At 48.7% G+C, this 20572-nt stretch overlaps 1 protein-coding gene across 6 annotated transcripts in view; it reads left to right on the top strand.

Moving 5' to 3' along the window:
- The first annotated feature begins 1633 nt into the window (after positions 1-1633).
- LOC128687310 (XK-related protein 7) overlaps positions 1634-20572 on the top strand; it is a 76994-nt gene continuing 58055 nt past the window's right edge. For 2 of the 6 annotated variants that reach the window (XM_070098395.1, XM_070098390.1), the window contains exon 1: positions 1634-2361. In XM_070098395.1, coding sequence (XP_069954496.1) covers positions 2258-2361 — 104 coding nt within the window. In that variant the 5' untranslated portion in view covers positions 1634-2257. The other 4 variants (XM_070098393.1, XM_070098391.1, XM_070098392.1 and 1 more) reach the window with 4 other exon arrangements.

The raw sequence follows: 20572 nt of genomic DNA, 5'->3' as shown, positions 1-20572 counted from the left end.
CACCCACCATCACAAGCACACCCATCACCCACCATCACAAGCACACCCATCACCTACCATCACAAGCACACCCATCACCTACCATCATAAGCACACCCATCACCCACCATCACAAGCACACCCATCACCCACCATCACAAGCACACCCATCACCTACCATCACAAGCACACCTATCACCTACCATCACAAGCATACCCATCACCTACCATCACAAGCACACCCATCACCCACCATCACAAGCACACCCATCACCCACCATCACAAGAACACCCATCACCTACCATCATAAGCACACCCATCACCTATCATTACAAGCATACCCATCACCCACCATCACAAGCACATCCATCACCTACCGTCACAAGCACACCTATCACCTACCATCACAAGCACACCCATCACCTACCATCACAAGCACACCCATCACCTACCATCACAAGCACACCCATCACCTACCATCACAAGCACACCCATCACCTACCATCACAAGCACACCTATCACCTACCATCACAAGCACACCCATCACGTACCATCACAAGCACACCCATCACCCACCACCACAAGCACACCCATCACCCACCATCTCAAGCACACCCATCACCCACCATCACAAGCACACCCATCACCTACCATCATAAGCACACCCATCACCTACCATCACAAGCACACCCATCACCTACCATCACAAGCACACCCATCACCTACCATCACAAGCACACCCATCACCTACCATCACAAGCACACCCATCACCTACCATCACAAGCACACCCATCACCCACCATTACAAGAACACCCATCACCTACCATCATAAGCACACCCATCACCTATCATTACAAGCACACCCATCACCCACATCACAAGCACACCCATCACCTACCATCACAAGCACACCCATCACCTACCATCATAAGCACACCCATCACCCACCATCACAAGCACACCCATCACCCGCCATCACAAGCATACCCATCACCTACCATCACAAGCACACCCATCACCTACCATCATAAGCACACCCATCACCCACCATCACAAGCACACCCATCACCCACCATCACAAGCATACCCATCACCTACCATCACAAGCACACCCATCACCTACCATCATAAGCACACCCATCACCCACCATCACAAGCACACCCATCACCCACCATCACAAGCACACCCATCACCTACCATCACAAGCACACCCATCACCTACCATCATAAGCACACCCATCACCCACCATCACAAGCACACCCATCACCCACCATCACAAGCACACCCATCACCTACCATCACAAGCACACCTATCACCTACCATCACAAGCATACCCATCACCTACCATCACAAGCACACCCATCACCCACCATCACAAGCACACCCATCACCCACCATCACAAGAACACCCATCACCTACCATCATAAGCACACCCATCACCTATCATTACAAGCATACCCATCACCCACCATCACAAGCACATCCATCACCTACCATCACAAGCACACCTATCACCTACCATCACAAGCACACCCATCACCTACCATCACAAGCACACCCATCACCTACCATCACAAGCACACCCATCACCTACCATCACAAGCACACCCATCACCTACCATCACAAGCACACCTATCACCTACCATCACAAGCACACCCATCACGTACCATCACAAGCACACCCATCACCCACCATCACAAGCACACCCATCACCCACCATCTCAAGCACACCCATCACCCACCATCACAAGCACACCCATCACCTACCATCATAAGCACACCCATCACCTATCATTACAAGCATACCCATCACGTACCATCACAAGCACACCCATCACGTACCATCACAAGCACACCCATCACCCACCATCACAAGCACACCCATCATCCACCATCTCAAGCACACCCATCACCCACCATCACAAGCAGACCCATCGCTATCACAGGCAGACCCATCACCAACCATCACAACCACACCCATCACTATAACAAGTAGACCCATCACCAATCATCACAACCACACCCATCACTATCACAAGCAGACCCATCACAATCACACCCATCATCATCACAATCACACCCATCACCATCACAAACAAACCAATCACCAACCATCACAAACAGACCAATCACCAACACCACCACTAAAACACCATCACTACTCTCTCACCACCACCACCTCCCTCACCACCACCACCTCCCTCACCACCACCATGAAGCCACGCCCCAGCAAGAGGGTAGCCTTCGCACCTACACCCTCCATCAAGGATGAACGTCATGAGAGAGAAGGTCTGGTCCTCAACGAGGCAGCCATGGAAACCAGACAACAGCAGACTACCTTTACAACCTGCTCCTTCACCTTCTGGAACGAGGTCAGTCACGATCACATGTTATAATATCACTTTACCTAGTAGTTACCAGCAGAGGCGGGGTCCAGGAGCTGTGACTCGACCCTTGCAACCACATATAGGTGGGCTCTGACTTTTTTGGGGGGTTATCCTAGGTAGTTTACGCTATGTATGATAACTGTACTTATCAGGCCCTGATCCACCGGGAGGCCTGGTCGTGGACCGGGCCGCGGGGGCGTTGATCCCCGAAATAACCTCCAGGTTATGTACGATAAGGCACCTAAACTACTGGGAACGGTTGAAGGTCCTTGATCTGTATTCCCTGGAACACAGGCGACAGAGATACATGATAATATACACTTGGAAGGTCCTGGAGAGATTGGTACCAAACTTGCACACGAAAATCACTCCCTATGAAAGCAAAAGACTCGGCAGGAGATGCAACATTCCCCAGATGAAAAGCAGCGGCGCCACGAGTACACTGAGAGACAACACAGTAAGTGTCTGGGGCCCAAGACTGTTCAACTGCCTCCCAGCATACATAAGGGGGATTACCAATAGACCCCTGACTGTCTTCAAGAAGGCACTGGACAGGCACCTAAAGTCAGTACCTGACCAACCGGGCTGTGGTTCGTACATTAGCTTGCGTGCGGCCAGCAGTAACAGCCTGGTTGATCAGACCCTGATCCACCATGAGGCCTGGTCTCAGACCGGGCCGCGGAGGCGTTGACCCCCGAAACCCTCTCCAGGTAAACTCCAGGTAAATGGAAATTTACCCTGTGGTTTTTTTAATATAATAATAATAATAGGATGGGATTGTAACTGAAGAAGCAGTAGAAGGATAGATACACGTAACACAGCCTAACCTAACTCAAAATAAATAAAATATCTGAATATTTAAATGATGGATAAAGTGTCCTGTTTGCTGACAGATAAAACACCAGGTTAATACCTCTTCCTGGGCAGGAAGCAGTGAAGGCTGTCACCTGTTGTTCCACCACTCACCTGTCCACTGTTATTTATCTTATCATACCTCTTCTTAAAGCTATGTATGGATCCTGCCTCCACTACATCACTCTAAAGACTATTCCACTTCCTGGCAACTAACTCTGTGGCTGAAGAAATACTTCCTAACATCCCTTTGACTCATATGTGTGTGTGTACACAGTGGCCTTAATACAGTCATGTATTGGTGTATCCCCATTGTACAGTTATTATCCTGCCCAACACCGTAATGACATCTATAATGGTTAAAGACTGATGTGTTTTCCGCAACTTAGGTTAATTTTGTCCCCAGGACGCCACCCACACCAGTCCACTAATACCCAGGTACCTGTTTACTGTTAGGTGAACAGGGACAGCAGGTGTCTTAAGGAAACACAAACACACGTACCGGGGATCGAACCACAGACCTAAATGTGTGAGCTAACATTAAACCAGGTTCAGGTTACCCACTCAGCCAGCCAGCCACTCAGCCAGCCAGCCACTTACCCAGGCAGCCAGCCACTTACCCAGGCAGCCAGCTAGACATTCAGCCACCAAGCCCAGCTGCCCACTCAGTGGGTCATTCAACCAGCCACTTATCCAGTCAGCCAGCTAGCCCGCGGCCTACCCAGTCATTCAGCCAGCCAGTCAGCCAGCCAGCCAGCCAGCCAGCCAGCCAGCCAGCCAGCCAGCCAGCCAGCCAGCCAGCCAGCCATCTCAGTGAGGACCTTCATGCAGCAGGATTTCCTGGGTAGAGTGTTGAACAAGAGCTGGTAGTGACTCCTTGTGTCTGGCGACCGCGCCTCTATTTCTCAGTGACTAAGTATCTCAATGACTAATGTCTAAAGTGACTAGTCTCTGAAATTACTAGTGTCTAAAGTGACTAGTGTCTAAAGTGACTGGTGACTATTGTCTAAACTGACTAGTGTCTAAAGTGACTTGTCTCTGAAGTGACTAGTGTCTAAAGTGACTAGTCTGTGAAGTGACAACTGTCTAAAGTGACTAGTGTCTAAAATAACTAGTCTCCAAGTGACTAGTGTCTAAAGTAACTAGTCTCCAAGTGACTAGTGTCTAAAGTGACTAGTGCCTAAAGTGACTAGTCTCTAAGAGTGGCTAGTCTTTAAGTGACTAGTATCTGAAGTGACTAGTGTCTAAAGTGACTAGTCTAAAGTGACTGGTGTCTAAAATAACTGTTGTCTAGAGTGACTAGACTAAAGTGACTAATGCCTAAATTGACTAGTCTCTGAAGTAACTAGTGCATAAAGTGACTAGTCTCTCAAGTGAGTAGTGTCTAAAGTGACTAGTCTCTTAAGTGACTAGTGTCTAAGGTGACTAGTCTCTAAGTGACTAGTGTCTAAAATGACTAGTCTCTAAGTGATTAGTGTCTAAAGTAACTAGTCTCCAAGTGAATAGTATCTGAAGTGACTAGTCTAAAGTGACTGGTGTCTAAAGTGACTATTCTCTAGTGACTAGACTAAAGTGGCTAGTGTCTAAAGCAACTAGTCTCCGAGTGACAAGTGTCTAAAGTGACTAGTGTCTAAAGTGCCTAGTCTCTAAGTGACTAGTGTCTAAGGTGACTTGTCTCTAAGTGACTAGTGTCTACGGTGACTTGTCTCTAAGTGACTAGTGTCTAAAGTGACTAGTCTCCAAGTGATTATTGTCTAAAGTGACTAGTCTCTAAGTGATTAGTGTCTAAAGTGACTAATCTCTAAGTGACTAGTATCTAAAGTGACTAGTCTCCAAGTAACTAGTCTCCAAGTGACTAGTGTCTAAAGTGACTAGTGTCTAAGTGACTAGTATCTAAAGGGACCAGTCTCTAAGTGACTACTGTCTAAAGTGACTAGTCTCCAAGTGACTAGTGTCTAAAATGACTAGTCTCTAAGTGACTAATGTCTACAGCGACTAGTTTCAAAGTGGCTAGTGATTAAACTGACTAGTCTAAAGAGGATAGTCTCTAAGTGTGTGTTAGAATTTGATTATTATAGCCTACTCGAAATTTTAATTAATAAGTTGAAAAATTACGTTTGTTTTGACTGTTGATGGTGGTAGTGTAGTGATGGTGGTAGTGTAGTGATGGTGGTAGTGTAGTGATGGTGGTAGTGTAGTGATGGTGGTAGTGTAGTGATGGTGGTAGTGTAGTGATGGTGGTAGTGTAGTGATGGTGGTAGTGTGGTGATGCTGGTAGTGTAGTGATGGTGGTAGTGTAGTGATGATGGTAGTGTGGTGATGGTGGTAGTGTAGTGATGGTGGTAGTGTAGTGATGGTGGTAGTGTGGTGATGGTGGTAGTGTAGTGATGGTGGTAGTGTAGTGATGGTGGTAGTGTAGTGATGGTGGTAGTGTAGTGATGGTGGTAGTGTAGTGATGGTGGTAGTGTAGTGATGGTGGTAGTGTAGTGATGGTGGTAGTGTAGTGATGGTGGTAGTGTGGTGATGCTGGTAGTGTAGTGATGGTGGTAGTGTAGTGATGATGGTAGTGTGGTGATGGTGGTAGTGTAGTGATGGTGGTAGTGTAGTGATGGTGGTAGTGTGGTGATGGTGGTAGTGTGGTGATGGTGGTAGTGTAGTGATGGTGGTAGTGTGGTGATGGTGGTAGTGTAGTGATGGTGGTAGTGTGGTGATGGTGGTAGTGTAGTGATGGTGGTAGTGTAGTGATGGTGGTAGTGTAGTGATGGTGGTAGTGTGGTGATGGTGGTAGTGTGGTGATGGTGGTAGTGTAGTGATGGTGGTAGTGTGGTGATGGTGGTAGTGTAGTGATGGTGGTAGTGTAGTGATGGTGGTAGTGTAGTGATGGTGGTAGTGTGGTGATGGTGGAAGTGTAGTGATGGTGGTAGTGTAGTGATGGTGGTAGTGTAGTGATGGTGGTAGTGTGGTGATGGTGGTAGTGTGGTGATGGTGGTAGTGTAGTGATGGTGGTAGTGTAGTGATGGTGGTAGTGTAGTGATGGTGGTAGTGTGGTGATGGTGGTAGTGTAGTGATGGTGGTAGTGTAGTGATGGTGGTAGTGTAGTGATGGTGGTAGTGTGGTGATGGTGGTAGTGTAGTGATGGTGGTAGTGTGGTGATGGTGGTAGTGTAGTGATGGTGGTAGTGTGGTGATGGTGGTAGTGTAGTGATGGTGGTAGTGTAGTGATGGTGGTAGTGTAGTGATGGTGGTAGTGTGGTGATGGTGGTAGTGTGGTGATGGTGGTAGTGTAGTGATGGTGGTAGTGTAGTGATGGTGGTAGTGTGGTGATGGTGGTAGTGTAGTGATGGTGGTAGTGTAGTGATGGTGGTAGTGTAGTGATGGTGGTAGTGTAGTGATGGTGGTAGTGTAGTGATGGTGATAGTGTAGTGATGGTGGTAGTGTAGTGATGGTGGTAGTGTGGTGATGGTGGAAGTGTAGTGATGCTGGTAGTGTAGTGATGGTGGTAGTGTAGTGATGGTGGTAGTGTAGTGATGGTGGTAGTGTAGTGATGGTGGTAGTGTAGTGATGGTGGTAGTGTAGTGATGGTGGTAGTGTAGTGATGGTGGTAGTGTAGTGATGGTGGTAGTGTAGTGATGGTGGTAGTGTGGTGATGGTGGAAGTGTAGTGATGGTGGTAGTGTAGTGATGGTGGTAGTGTAGTGATGGTGATAGTGTAGTGATGGTGGTAGTGTAGTGATGGTGGTAGTGTAGTGATGGTGGTAGTGTAGTGATGGTGGTAGTGTAGTGATGGTGGTAGTGTAGTGATGGTGGTAGTGTAGTGATGGTGGTAGTGTAGTGATGGTGGTAGTGTAGTGATGGTGGTAGTGTGGTGATGGTGGAAGTGTAGTGATGGTGGTAGTGTAGTGATGGTGGTAGTGTAGTGATGGTGATAGTGTAGTGATGGTGGTAGTGTAGTGATGGTGGTAGTGTAGTGATGGTGGTAGTGTAGTGATGGTGGTAGTGTAGTGATGGTGGTAGTGTAGTGATGGTGGTATTGTAGTGATGGTGGTAGTGTAGTGATGGTGGTAGTGTAGTGATGGTGGTAGTGTGGTGATGGTGGTAGTGTAGTGATGGTGGTAGTGTGGTGATGGTGGTAGTGTAGTGATGATGGTAGTGTGGTGATGGTGGTAGTGTGGTGATGGTGGTAGTGTGGTGATGGTGGTAGTGTAGTGATGGTGGAAGTGTAGTGATGGTGGTAGTGTAGTGATGGTGGTAGTGTAGTGATGGTGGTAGTGTAGTGATGCTGGTAGTGTAGTGATGGTGGTAGTGTAGTGATGGTGGTAGTGTAGTGATGCTGGTAGTGTAGTGATGGTGGTAGTGTAGTGATGCTGGTAGTGCAGTGACGGTGGCAGTGCAGCGATGGCAGTGCAGCGTAGCGACTGGCAGTGCAGTGGATGGTGGTAGTGCAGTGGATGGTGGCAGTGCAGCGGATGGTGGCAGTGCAGTGATGGTGGCAGTGCAGTGGACGGTGGCAGTGCAGTGATGGTGGCAGTGCAGCGATGGTGGCAGTGGTGATGGTGGCAGTGCAGTGATGGCAGTGCAGTGATGGTGGCAGTGCAGCGATGGTGGCAGTGCAGTGACGGCGGCAGTGCAGCGATGCTGGTAGTGCAGTGATGCCGGTAGTGCAGATGGACTGGCAGTGCAGTGACGCTGGCAGTGCAGCGACGGCGGCAGTGCAGTGACGGTGGTGCAGTGCAGTGGCATGGTGCAGTGATGGTGGCAGTGCAGTGATGCTGGCAGTGCAGTGACGCTGGCAGTGAGTGGATGGCAGTGGCAGCGGATGGTGGCAGTGCAGTGACGGTGGCAGTGCAGTGACGCTGGCAGTGCAGTGATGGTGGCAGTGCAGTGATGGTAGGCAGTGCAGTGATGGCAGGTAGTACAGGTGGACAGTGCAGCGATGGTGGTAGATGTAGTGATGGTGGTAGTGTAGATGTAGTGATGGTGGTAGTGTAGTGATGGTAGGTGTGGTGATGGTGGGGAAGCAGTGAAGGTAGGTGCAGTGATGGAGGTAGTGCAGCAGATGGTGGTAGTGGCATGATGGTGGCAGTGCAGTGATGGTGGCAGTGTGGTGATGGAAGGTGCAAGTGGAGTGGATGGTAGGCAGAAGAGGTGGTGGCAGGTGCAGCGATGGTGGCAGTGCAGTGACGGTGGTAGTGTAGTGATGGTGGTAGTGCAGATGGATGGCGGAGTGCAGGTGTAGGATGGTGGTAGTGTGCAGTGATGGTAGTAGTGGTAGAAAAGGATGGTGGTAGGTGCAGTGAGGTGGTAGTGTAGTGGATGGTAGTGCAGTGGATGGTGGTAGTGTGGTGATGGCAAGGAATGCAGTGATGGTGGCAGTGCAGTGATATGGCAGTGCAGTGATGGTGGCAGTGTAGTGATGGTGGTAGTGCAGTGATGGGTGGTAGTGTGGTGATGGTGGAAGTGTAGTGATGGTGGTGGTGTAGATGTAGTGATGGTGGTAGTGTAGATGTAGTGATGGTGGTAGTGTAGATGTAGTGATGGTGGTAGTGTAGTGATGGTGGTAGTGTGGTGATGGTAATGTAATGAGAGAGAGAGAGAGAGAGAGAGAGAGAGAGAGAGAGAGAGAGAGAGAGAGAGAGAGAGAGAATGAGAGAGAGAGAGAGAGAGAGAGAGAGAGAGAGAGAGAGAGAGAGAGAGAGAGAGAGAGAGAGAGAGAGAAAGAATGAGGGAGAGAGAGAATGAGGGAGAGAGAGAGAGAGAGAGAGAGAGAGAGAGAGAGAGAGAGAGAGAGAGAGAGAGAGAGAGAGAGAGAGAGAGAGAGAGAGATTAAAATTATCATAATAATCACCATATACATGTAATTCTACTTTTTAGTAAAACGAAAGAAAATTACGAAATAACTTAAAAAATTATGAAAAAAATCTTGAAATGATGAAGAGTCAATAGAAGAAAATTAAATGAGTGAAAATGGCGGCGAATATAAAGGAGAGACATAAGCAAGTAACTGGCTAAGTAATATATAGAGAGGAGATAGTCTGGTGGAGGTGTTGGCAGAGATGAAGATGTCTGGGTCAGCTGAGAGCTTGGTGCCTGAGGGAAAGAGTGCACCCAGCTTCACGTTAAGGCACGAGGTAAGTGTGAGAGACATTGTGAGTGTGCATATGCACATACGGTGGGGCCAGGAGCTGTGTATCGACCTTTGCAAAAATATATAGGTGAGTGCACACACACACACACACACCCACACACACACACACACACACACACACACACACACACACACACACACACAGGTTCAGTGGGACAGAGAAATGGTAGGAAAATCAGTAAACGAGATGATGGAATACGTGGCAACAAAGTGCAAGGAGGCAGAGGAAAGTTTTGTTCCCAAGGGAAACAGAAATAATAGGAAGACCAAGACGAGTCCTTGGTTTACCCGAAGGTGTAGGGAGGCAAAAACTAAGTGCAACAGAGAATGGAAAAGGTACAGGAGGCATAGGACCCAGGAAAACAAGGAGATTAGTAGAAGAGCCAGAAACGAGTATGCACAGATAAGGAGGGAGGCCCAGCGACAGTATGAAAACGACATAGCATCGAAAGTCAAATCTGACCCGAAACTGCTGTATAGCCACATTAGGAGGAAGACAACAGTCAAGGACCAGGTGATAAGGCTGAGGAAAGAAGGTGGAGAACTCACAAGAAACGATCAAGAGGTATGTGAGGAGCTCAACAGTAGAGACAGGAAGGACTCTGGGGGGACAGACCAGATGGGGACACCAACAAGGAATACACCAACAAGTGTTGGACGACATACATACAGATGAGGAGGAGGTGAAGAAACTGCTAAGGGACATCGATACCTCAAAGGCAATGGGACCGGACAACATCTCTCCATGGGTCCTTAGAGAGGAGCAGATATGTTGTGCGTCACTTATTCCACAATCTTCAACACATCCCTGGAAACTGGGCAACTACCTGAGGTATGGAAGACGGCAAATGTAGTTCCCATTTTCAAAAAAGGAGACAGAAAAGAGGCACTAAACTATAGACCTGTGTCATTGACGTGTATAGTATGCAGAATTATGGAGAAGATTATCAGGAGGAGAGTGGTGGAGCACCTGGAACGGAACAGGAGTATAAATGCCAACCAGCACGGATTCACGGAAGGCAAATCCTGTGTCACAAACCTTCTGGAGTTTTATGATAAAATAACAGAAGTAAGACAAGAGAGAGAGGGGTGGGTTGATTGCATCTTCTTGGACTGCAAGAAGGGCCTTTGACACAGTTCCTCACAAGAGATTAGTGCAGAAGCTAGAGCATCAGGCGCATATAACAGGAAGGGCACTGCAATGGATCAGAGAATACCTGACAGGGAGGCAACAACGAGTCATGGTACGTAATGATGTATCACAGTGGGCACCTGTGACGAGCGGGGTCCCACAGGGGTCGGTCCTAGGACCAGTGCTATTTTTGGTATATGTGAACGACATGACGGAAGGGTTAGACTCAGAAGTGTCCCTGTTTGCAGACGATGTGAAGTTAATGAGGAGAATTAAATCTGATGAGGACCAGGCAGGACTTCAAAGAGACCTGGACAGACTGGACACCTGGTCCAGCAAATGGCTTCTCGAATTTAATCCTGCCAAATGCAAAGTCATGAAGATACGGGAAGGGCACAGAAGACCACAGACAGAGTATAGGCTAGGTGGCCAAAGACTGCAAACCTCACTCAAGGAGAAAGATCTTGGGGTGAGTATAACACCGAGCATGTCTCCGGAAGCACACATCAATCAGATAACTGCTGCAGCATATGGGCGCCTGGCAAACCTGAGAACAGCATTCCGACACCTTAGTAAGGAATCATTCAAGACACTGTACACCGTGTATGTCAGGGCCATACTGGAGTATGCAGCACCTGTTTGGAACCGCACTTGATAAAGCACGTCAAGAAACTAGAGAAAGTACAAAGGTTTGCAACAAGGTTAGTTCCAGAGCTAAGGGGAATGTCCTATGAAGAAAGATTAAGGGAAATCGGCCTGACGACACTGGAGGACAGGAGGGTCAGGGGAGACATGATAACGACATATAAAATACTGCGTGGAATAGACAAGGTGGACAAAGACAGGATGTTCCAGGGAGGGGACACAGAAACAAGAGGCCACAATTGGAAGTTGAAGACACAAATGAGTCAGAGAGATAGTAGGAAGTATTTCTTCAGTCATAGAGTTGTAAGGCAGTGGAATAGCCTAGAAAAATGACGTAGTGGAGGCAGGAACCATACACAGTTTTAAGACGAGGTTTGATAAAGCTCATGGAGCGGGGAGAGAGAGGGTCTAGTAGCAACCGGTGAAGAGGCGGGGCCAGGAGCTAGGACTCGACCCCTGCAACCACAAATAGGTGAGTACAAATAGGTGAGTACAGGTGCAGGGAGGCAAAAACCAAGTGTGCTAGGGAATGGAAGAAATATAGAAGGCAAAGGACCCAGGAGAATAAGGAGAACAGTCGTAGAGCCAGAAACGAATATGCACAGATAAGAAGGGAGGCCCAAAGACAATATGAAAATGACATAGCAGCGAAAGCCAAATCTGACCCCGAAACTGTTGTACAGCCACATCAGGAGGAAAACAACAGTCAAGGACTAGGTAATCAGGCTAAGGAAGGAAGGAGGAGAGACAACAAGAAATGACCGTGAAGTATGTGAAGAACTCAACAAGAGATTCAAAGAAGTGTTCTCAGAGGAGACAGAAGGGACTCCAGAAAGACGGAGAGGTGGGGCACACCACCAAGTGCTGGACACAGTACACACAACCGAGGAAGAAGTGAAGAGGCTTCTGAGTGAGCTAGATACCTCAAAGGCAATGGGGCCAGATAACATCTCCCCATGGGTATTGAGAGAGGGAGCAGAGGCGCTATGCGTACCCCTAACAACAATATTCAATACATCTATCGAAACAGGGAGATTGCCTGAGGCATGGAAGACAGCAAATGTAGTCCCAATCTTTAAAAAAGGAGACAGACATGAAGCATTAAACTACAGACCAGTGTCACTGACATGTATAGTATGCAAAATCATGGAGAAGATTATCAGGAGAAGAGTGGTGGAACACCTAGAAAGGAATGATCTCATCAACAGCAGCCAACATGGTTTCAGGGACGGGAAATCCTGTGTCACAAACCTACTGGAGTTCTATGACATGGTGACAGCAGTAAGACAAGAGAGAGAGGGGTGGGTGGATTGCATTTTCTTGGACTGCAAGAAGGCGTTTGACACAGTTCCACACAAGAGATTGGTGCAAAAACTGGAGGACCAAGCAGGGATAACAGGGAAGGCACTACAATGGATCAGGGAATACTTGTCAGGAAGACAGCAGCGAGTCATGGTACGTGGCGAGGTGTCAGAGTGGGCACCTGTGACCAGCGGGGTCCCGCAGGGGTCAGTCCTAGGACCAGTGCTGTTTCTGGTATTTGTGAACGACATGACGGAAGGAATAGACTCTGAGGTGTCCCTGTTTGCAGATGACGTGAAGTTGATGAGAAGAATTCACTCGATCGAAGACCAGGCAGAACTACAAAGGGATCTGGACAGGCTGCAGACCTGGTCCAGCAATTGGCTACTGGAGTTCAATCCCACCAAGTGCAAAGTCATGAAGATTGGGGAAGGGCAAAGAAGGCCGCAGACGGAGTACAGTCTAGGGGGTCAGAGACTACAAACCTCACTCAAGGAAAAAGATCTTGGGGTGAGTATAACACCAGGCACATCTCCTGAAGCGCACATCAACCAAATAACTGCTGCAGCATATGGGCGCCTAGCAAACCTCAGAACAGCATTCCGACATCTTAATAAGGAATCATTCAGGACCCTGTACACCGTGTATGTTAGGCCCATATTGGAGTATGCGGCACCAGTTTGGAACCCACACCTAGCCAAGCACGTGAAGAAACTAGAGAAAGTGCAAAGGTTTGCAACAAGACTAGTCCCAGAGCTAAGAGGTATGTCCTACGAGGAGAGGTTAAGGGAAATCAACCTGACGACACTGGAGGACAGGAGAGATAGGGGGGACATGATAACGACATACAAAATACTGAGAGGAATTGACAAGGTGGACAAAGACAGGATGTTCCAGAGATTGGACACAGTAACAAGGGGACACAGTTGGAAGCTGAAGACACAGATGAATCACAGGGATGTTAGGAAGTATTTCTTAGCCACAGAGTAGTCAGTAAGTGGAATAGTTTGGGAAGCGATGTAGTGGAGGCAGGATCCATACATAGCTTTAAGCAGAGGTATGATAAAGCTCACGGCTCAGGGAGAGTGACCTAGTAGCGATCAGTGAAGAGGCGGGGCCAGGAGCTCGGACTCGACCCCCGCAACCTCAACTAGGTGAGTACACACACACACACACACACACACACACAGGTGTCTAACCATCACTTACAATTCTCTGCACACACACTGACTGTACTTGATGTCTGCTCATGTACCTACACTCACACCTAGTGTTATGACGTACACTCTTGGACAATATACCACATGAACAACCTGCCACACTTACATATATACATATATACATATATATATATATATATATATATATATATATATATATATATATATATATATATATATATATATATATACATACATATATATATATATATATATATATATATATATATATATATATATATATATATATATATATATATATATATATATATATATATATATATATATATATATATATATATATATATATATATATATATATATGTAGATATATATATATATATATATATATATATATGTCGTGCCGAATATGTAAAACTGGTCAATTAGCAAGAACTCATTTAAAATTAAGTCCTTTCTGAAATTTTCTCTTATACGTTTAAAGATATATATTTTTTTCAGTAATGGTAATGTAATTTTTTTTAATTTTGCACCAAAAGGAACTTAGAAAACTTACCTAACCTTATTATAACAAGAGCAATTTATTTTAGCCTAACACAGCTAAATATATTTTAGATATGTTTACAATAATTTAATACTAAAGAAACTCTGTGAAATATATTTTTTTTCGTTAGGTTCAGAATGATTTTGGCGAAATTATTGCATACACAAATTTTCACTTGTCCTATATGGCAAGATGAGCGTTGCTATTTAAGCCAAGATCGCAAGTTCTGCCTATTCGGCACGACATATATATATATATATATATATATATATATATATATATATATATATATATATATATATATATATATATATATATATATATATATATATATATATATATGCGAAACAACCACTGTGAAAGAATAGAGAAGTTCCAAGCGCTTTCGTGACTACTCACATTATCAAGGAACAATGAAAGTAAAACATCAAGGGAAGGTATATAAAGGGGTAGCCCACACCTCACTATCAGATCCCACAAGAACGAAACACCTGACGCGAGACAGCAGGCCCACAGGCCGAACTAGATGGGTCCTTCATACAACCCACCAACAAACTATTCTACCCAAGAAATAAGAAATTTAAAAAATTATTATTTGTCCAATGTATTATTAAATTCTTCCCAAATTCTATTAATTATGAAAGGATCTAATTTATATAAACCAAAGGAAATATTCATATTATTGTCAAAACTGCTTTTTATGAAACAAGATTCAATTATATTCCTGTCGACCATGGACTTGCTTGATACTACTTTCTCAACTTTTTGAAAATCAATTGGATGGTAAAAATCTCTTACATGAATAAATAGAGCATTGGAATCTTGTCCAGTTCTAATGCTATATTTATGTTGTTTTAATCTTACCTGGAGTTTACCTGGAGAGAGTTCTGGGGGTCAACGCCCCCGCGGCCCGGCCCACGACCAGGCCTCCCGATGGATCAGGGCGTGATCAACTAGGCTGTTACTGCTGGCCGCACGCAGTCCACCGTACGAGCCACAGCCCGGCTGATCCGGCACTGACTTTAGGTATCTGTCCAGCTCTCTCTTGAAGGCAGCCAGGGGTTTATTGGCAATTCCCCTAATAAACACTTTTAACGTACTCTCTAGAAGCCCTCCAGCTGGTGGAGGCTCCTGGGCTGCAGTCTCTGGAGGCCCTCCAGCTGGTGGAAGCTCCTGGGCTGCAGTCCCTGGAGGCCCTCCAGCTGGTGGAAGCTCCTGGACTGCAGCCCCTGGAGGTCCTCCAGTTGGTGGAGGCTCCTGGGCTGCAGCCCCTGGAGGTCCTCAAGCTGGTGGAGGCTCCTGGGCTGCAGTCTCTGGAGGCCCTTCAGCTGGTGGAGGCTCCTGGACTGCAGCCCCTGGAGGTCCTCCAGCTGGTGGAGGTTCCTGGACTGCAGCCCCTGGAGGCCCTCCAGCTGGTGGAGGCTCCTGGACTGCAGCCCCTGGAGGTCCTCCAACTGGTGGAGGCTCCTGGGCTGCAGTTCCTGGAGGCCCTTCAGCTGGTGGAAGCTCCTGGGCTGCAGTCCCTGGAGGTCCTCCAGCTGGTGGAGGCTCCTGGGCTGCAGTCCCTGGAGGCCCTCCAGCTGGTGGAGGCTCCTGGACTGCAGCCCCTGGAGGTCCTCCAGCTGGTGGAGGCTCCTGGGCTGCAGCCCCTGGAGGCCCTTCAGCTGGTGGAAGCTCCTGGGCTGCAGTCCCTGGAGGCCCTCCAGCTTGTGGAGGCTCCTGGGCTGCAGTCCCCAGAGGCCCTCCAGCTGGTGGAAGCTCCTGGACTGCAGCCCCTGGAGGTCCTCCAGCTGGTGGAGGCTCCTGGGCTGCAGTCCCTGGAGGCCCTCCAGCTGGTGGAGGCTCCTGGATTGCAGCCCCTGGAGGTCCTCCAGCTTGTGGAGGCTCCTGGGCTGCAGTCCCTGGAGGTCCTCCAGCTGGTGGAGGCTCCTGGACTGCAGCCCCTGGAGGTCCTCCAGCTGGTGGAGGCCCCTGGACTGCAGCCCCTGGAGGTCCTCCAGCTGGTGGAGGCCCCTGGACTGCAGCCCCTGGAGGTCCTCCAGCTGGTGAAGGACCCTGGTCTGCAGTCCCTGGAGGCCCTCCAGCTGGTGAAGGACCCTGGTCTGCAGTCCTTGGAGGCCCTCCAGCTGGTGAAGGACCCTGGTCTGCAGCCCCTGGAGACCCTCCAGCTGGTGAAGGACCCTGGTCTGCAGTCCCTGGAGACACCTCCAGCTGGTGAAGGACCCTGGTCTGCAGTCCCTGGAGACCCTCCAGCTGGTGAAGGACCCTGGCCTGCAGTCCCTGGAGGCCCTCCAGCTGGTGAAGGACCCTGGTCTGCAGTCCCTGGAGGCCCTCCAGCTGGTGAAGGACCCTGGTCTGCAGTCCTTGGAGGCCCTCCAGCTGGTGAAGGACCCTGGTCTGCAGTCCCTGGAGACCCTCCAGCTGGTGAAGGACCCTGGTCTGCAGTCCCTGGAGACACCTCCAGCTGGTGAAGGACCCTGGTCTGCAGTCCCTGGAGACCCTCCAGCTGGTGAAGGACCCTGGCCTGCAGTCAGTGGAGGCCCTCCAGCTGGTGAAGGACCCTGGCCTGCAGTCCCTGGAGGCCCTCCAGCTGGTGAAGGACCCTGGTCTGCAGTCCCTGGAGGCCCTCCAGCTGGTGAAGGACCCTGGTCTGCAGTCCTTGGAGGCCCTCCAGCTGGTGAAGGACCCTGGTCTGCAGCCCCTGGAGACCCTCCAGCTGGTGAAGGACCCTTGTCTGCAGTCCCTGGAGACACCTCCAGCTGGTGAAGGACCCTGGTCTGCAGTCCCTGGAGACCCTCCAGCTGGTGAAGGACCCTGGCCTGCAGTCCCTGGAGGCCCTCCAGCTGGTGAAGGACCCTGGTCTGCAGTCCCTGGAGGCCCTCCAGCTGGTGAAGGACCCTGGTCTGCAGTCCTTGGAGGCCCTCCAGCTGGTGAAGGACCCTGGTCTGCAGTCCCTGGAGACCCTCCAGCTGGTGAAGGACCCTGGTCTGCAGTCCCTGGAGACACCTCCAGCTGGTGAAGGACCCTGGTCTGCAGTCCCTGGAGACCCTCCAGCTGGTGAAGGACCCTGGCCTGCAGTCCCTGGAGGCCCTCCAGCTGGTGAAGGACCCTGGTCTGCAGTCCCTGGAGACACCTCCAGCTGGTGAAGGACCCTGGTCTGCAGTCCCTGGAGACCCTCCAGCTGGTGAAGGACCCTGGCCTGCAGTCCTTGGAGGCCCTCCAGCTGGTGAAGGACCCTGGTCTGCAGTCCCTGGAGGCCCTCCAGCTGGTGAAGGACCCTGGTCTGCAGTCCTTGGAGGCCCTCCAGCTGGTGAAGGACCCTGGTCTGCAATCCCTGGAGACCCTCCAGCTGGTGAAGGACCCTGGTCTGCAGTCCCTGGAGACCCTCCAGCTGGTGAAGGACCCTGGTCTGCAGTCCCTGGAGGCCCTCCAGCTGGTGAAGGACCCTGGTCTGCAGTCCTTGGAGGCCCTCCAGCTGGTGAAGGACCCTGGTCTGCAGTCCCTGGAGACCCTCCAGCTGGTGAAGGACCCTGGTCTGCAGTCCCTGGAGACCCTCCAGCTGGTGAAGGACCCTGGTCTGCAGTCCCTGGAGACCCTCCACCTGGTGAAGGACCCTGGTCTGCAGCCCCTGGAGACCCTCCAGCTGGTGAAGGACCCTGGTCTGCAGTCCCTGGAGACACCTCCAGCTGGTGAAGGACCCTGGTCTGCAGTCCCTGGAGACCCTCCAGCTGGTGAAGGACCCTGGCCTGCAGTCCCTGGAGGCCCTCCAGCTGGTGAAGGACCCTGGTCTGCAGTCCCTGGAGGCCCTCCAGCTGGTGAAGGACCCTGGTCTGCAGTCCTTGGAGGCCCTCCAGCTGGTGAAGGACCCTGGTCTGCAGTCCCTGGAGACCCTCCAGCTGGTGAAGGACCCTGGTCTGCAGTCCCTGGAGACACCTCCAGCTGGTGAAGGACCCTGGTCTGCAGTCCCTGGAGACCCTCCAGCTGGTGAAGGACCCTGGTCTGCAGTCCCTGGAGGCCCTCCAGCTGACGGAGGCCCCAAGGCTGCAACCCCTACTAACTCCCATCCTTTAATTCCGCCCTGTATATATACCATGGTCACTGTATATATATACTGGAATATATACAGGGTATGTACCCCCAGTTCCTTAGTGGGCTCTGCTGCTTTCATAAATAAAAGCAATCAACATTCCAACATTATATAAACATCTCTTAGCCAACTCATTACCGGAATAAATGCAGAGAAATGCCTCCACCTGTAATAATAATAATAATAATAATAATTATAATAATAATAATAATGTTTGTTTCTACCAGTACATGATACAACTTATACAGACCATAGTTGACACCAATGACATACTGTATAGAAAGTCCCTGGTTATGTAGAAGCATTTCCCACAACTTAGGTTAATTTTATCCCCCTGGTCACAGACCGGGCCGCGGGGGCGTTGTGCCCTGGAACCCTCTCCAGGTATACTCCAGGATGCCACCCACACCACTAACACCCAGGTACCTACTTGCTGCTAGGTGAACATGGACAGCAGGTGTCTTGAGGAAACACGTCCTAATATTTCCACCCGTACTGGGGATCGAACCACGGACTTCAATGTGTGAGCTGAGTGCGCTACCAACCCAGCTACGGGACACCGTAGTGGCATATACCCAAACTCACTGTTGGTATCGTGCACGATCACTGTACAGGTTGCAGGATGATCTGCAACATTGCAAGAGGTGCAAGGTAAGTATCAGCTTTTGGAAAATATATAGAAGCGTTTGAGAAACTATTTTTTCTCTCTCTTGCTGCCTCGTGAGTCTGTGTGTGTACTCACCTAATTGTGGTTGCAGGGGTCGATTCATAGCTCCTGGACCCGCCTCTTCACTGGTAGCCACTAGGTCTACCGTCTCCCCGCTCCATGAGTTTTATCATACCTCTTCTTAAAGCTATGTATGGATCCTGCCTCCACTACATCGCTTCCCAAGCTATTCCACTTCCTGACAACTCTGTGACTGAAGAAATACTTCCTAACATCCCTGTGATTCATCTGAGTCTTCAACTTCCAGTTGTGACACCTTGTTGCTGTGTTCCATCTCTGGAACATCCTGTCTCTGTCCACCTTGTCAATTCCTCTCAGCATTTTACACGTCGCTATCATGTCCCCCCTGTCTACCTGGAGTCTACCCGGAGAGTATTCCAGGGATCAACGCCCCCTTTTAATTTATTATGCACCCCATACCCATCCTGTGGGCGGCAGTCAAAAGATTAGAGGTATATAATGGGTCCAGGGACTGGGCCCCGCGGCTCGGTCCAGGACCAGGCCTCCCGGTGGATCAGTGCCTGATTAACCAGACTGTTGCCGCTAGCCGCACGTAGTCCAACGTAACAACCACAGCCCGGCTGATCCGGCACCTACTTTAGGTGTCTATCCAGCTCCTTACTGAAGGCAGCCAGGGGTCTGTTGATGACTCCCCCTTAGGGGCACATTTATTTCCCCACTATAATCTACCTTGTCCATAATTATTATCACATTTTCTTTGTTTCGTAAGGTAAAGTCCAGAATCTTTACTTAATTTATGGTATAACTTAACAAATCTTCGATGACAATTGTATTGTAGAGATCTGAGCTTCGGTCGAAGATTTGTTAAGTTATACCATGACTTAAGTAAAGATCCTGGACTTCTGTTAAGTTATACCATCACTTAAGTAAAGATCCTGGACTTATGTTAAGTTATACCATGACTTAAGTAAAGATCCTGGACTTCTGTTAAGTTATACCATGACTTAAGTAAAGGTCCTGGACTTCTGTTAAGTTATACCATGACTTAAGTAAAGGTCCTGGACTTCTGTTAAGTTATACCATGACTTAAGTAAAGATCCTGGACTTCTGTTAAGTTATACCATGACTTAAGTAAAGGTCCTGGACTTCTGTTAAGTTATACCATGACTTAAGTAAAGGTCCTGGACTTCTGTTAAGTTATACCATGACTTAAGTAAAGATCCTGGACTTCTGTTAAGTTATACCATGACTTAAGTAAAGATCCTGGACTTCTGTTAAGTTATACCATGACTTAAGTAAAGGTCCTGGACTTCTGTTAAGTTATACCATGACTTAAGTAAAGATCCTGGACTTCTGTTAAGTTATACCATGACTTAAGTAAAGATCCTGGACTTCTGTTAAGTTATACCATGACTTAAGTAAAGATCCTGGACTTCTGTTAAGTTATACCATGATTTAAGTAAAGATCCTGGACTTCTGTTAAGTTATACCATGACTTAAGTAAAGATCCTGGACTTCTGTTAAGTTATACCATCACTTAAGTAAAGATCCTGGACTTCTGTTAAGTTATACCATGACTTAAGTAAAGATCCTGGACTTCTGTTAAGTTATACCATGACTTA

This window comes from Cherax quadricarinatus, chromosome 62, assembly GCF_038502225.1.
Source record: "Cherax quadricarinatus isolate ZL_2023a chromosome 62, ASM3850222v1, whole genome shotgun sequence".
NCBI classification, from domain to species: Eukaryota; Metazoa; Arthropoda; class Malacostraca; order Decapoda; family Parastacidae; genus Cherax; species Cherax quadricarinatus.
The sequence above is the reverse complement of the archived record's forward strand: the minus strand, read 5'-3'. Positions and strand labels throughout refer to the sequence as shown.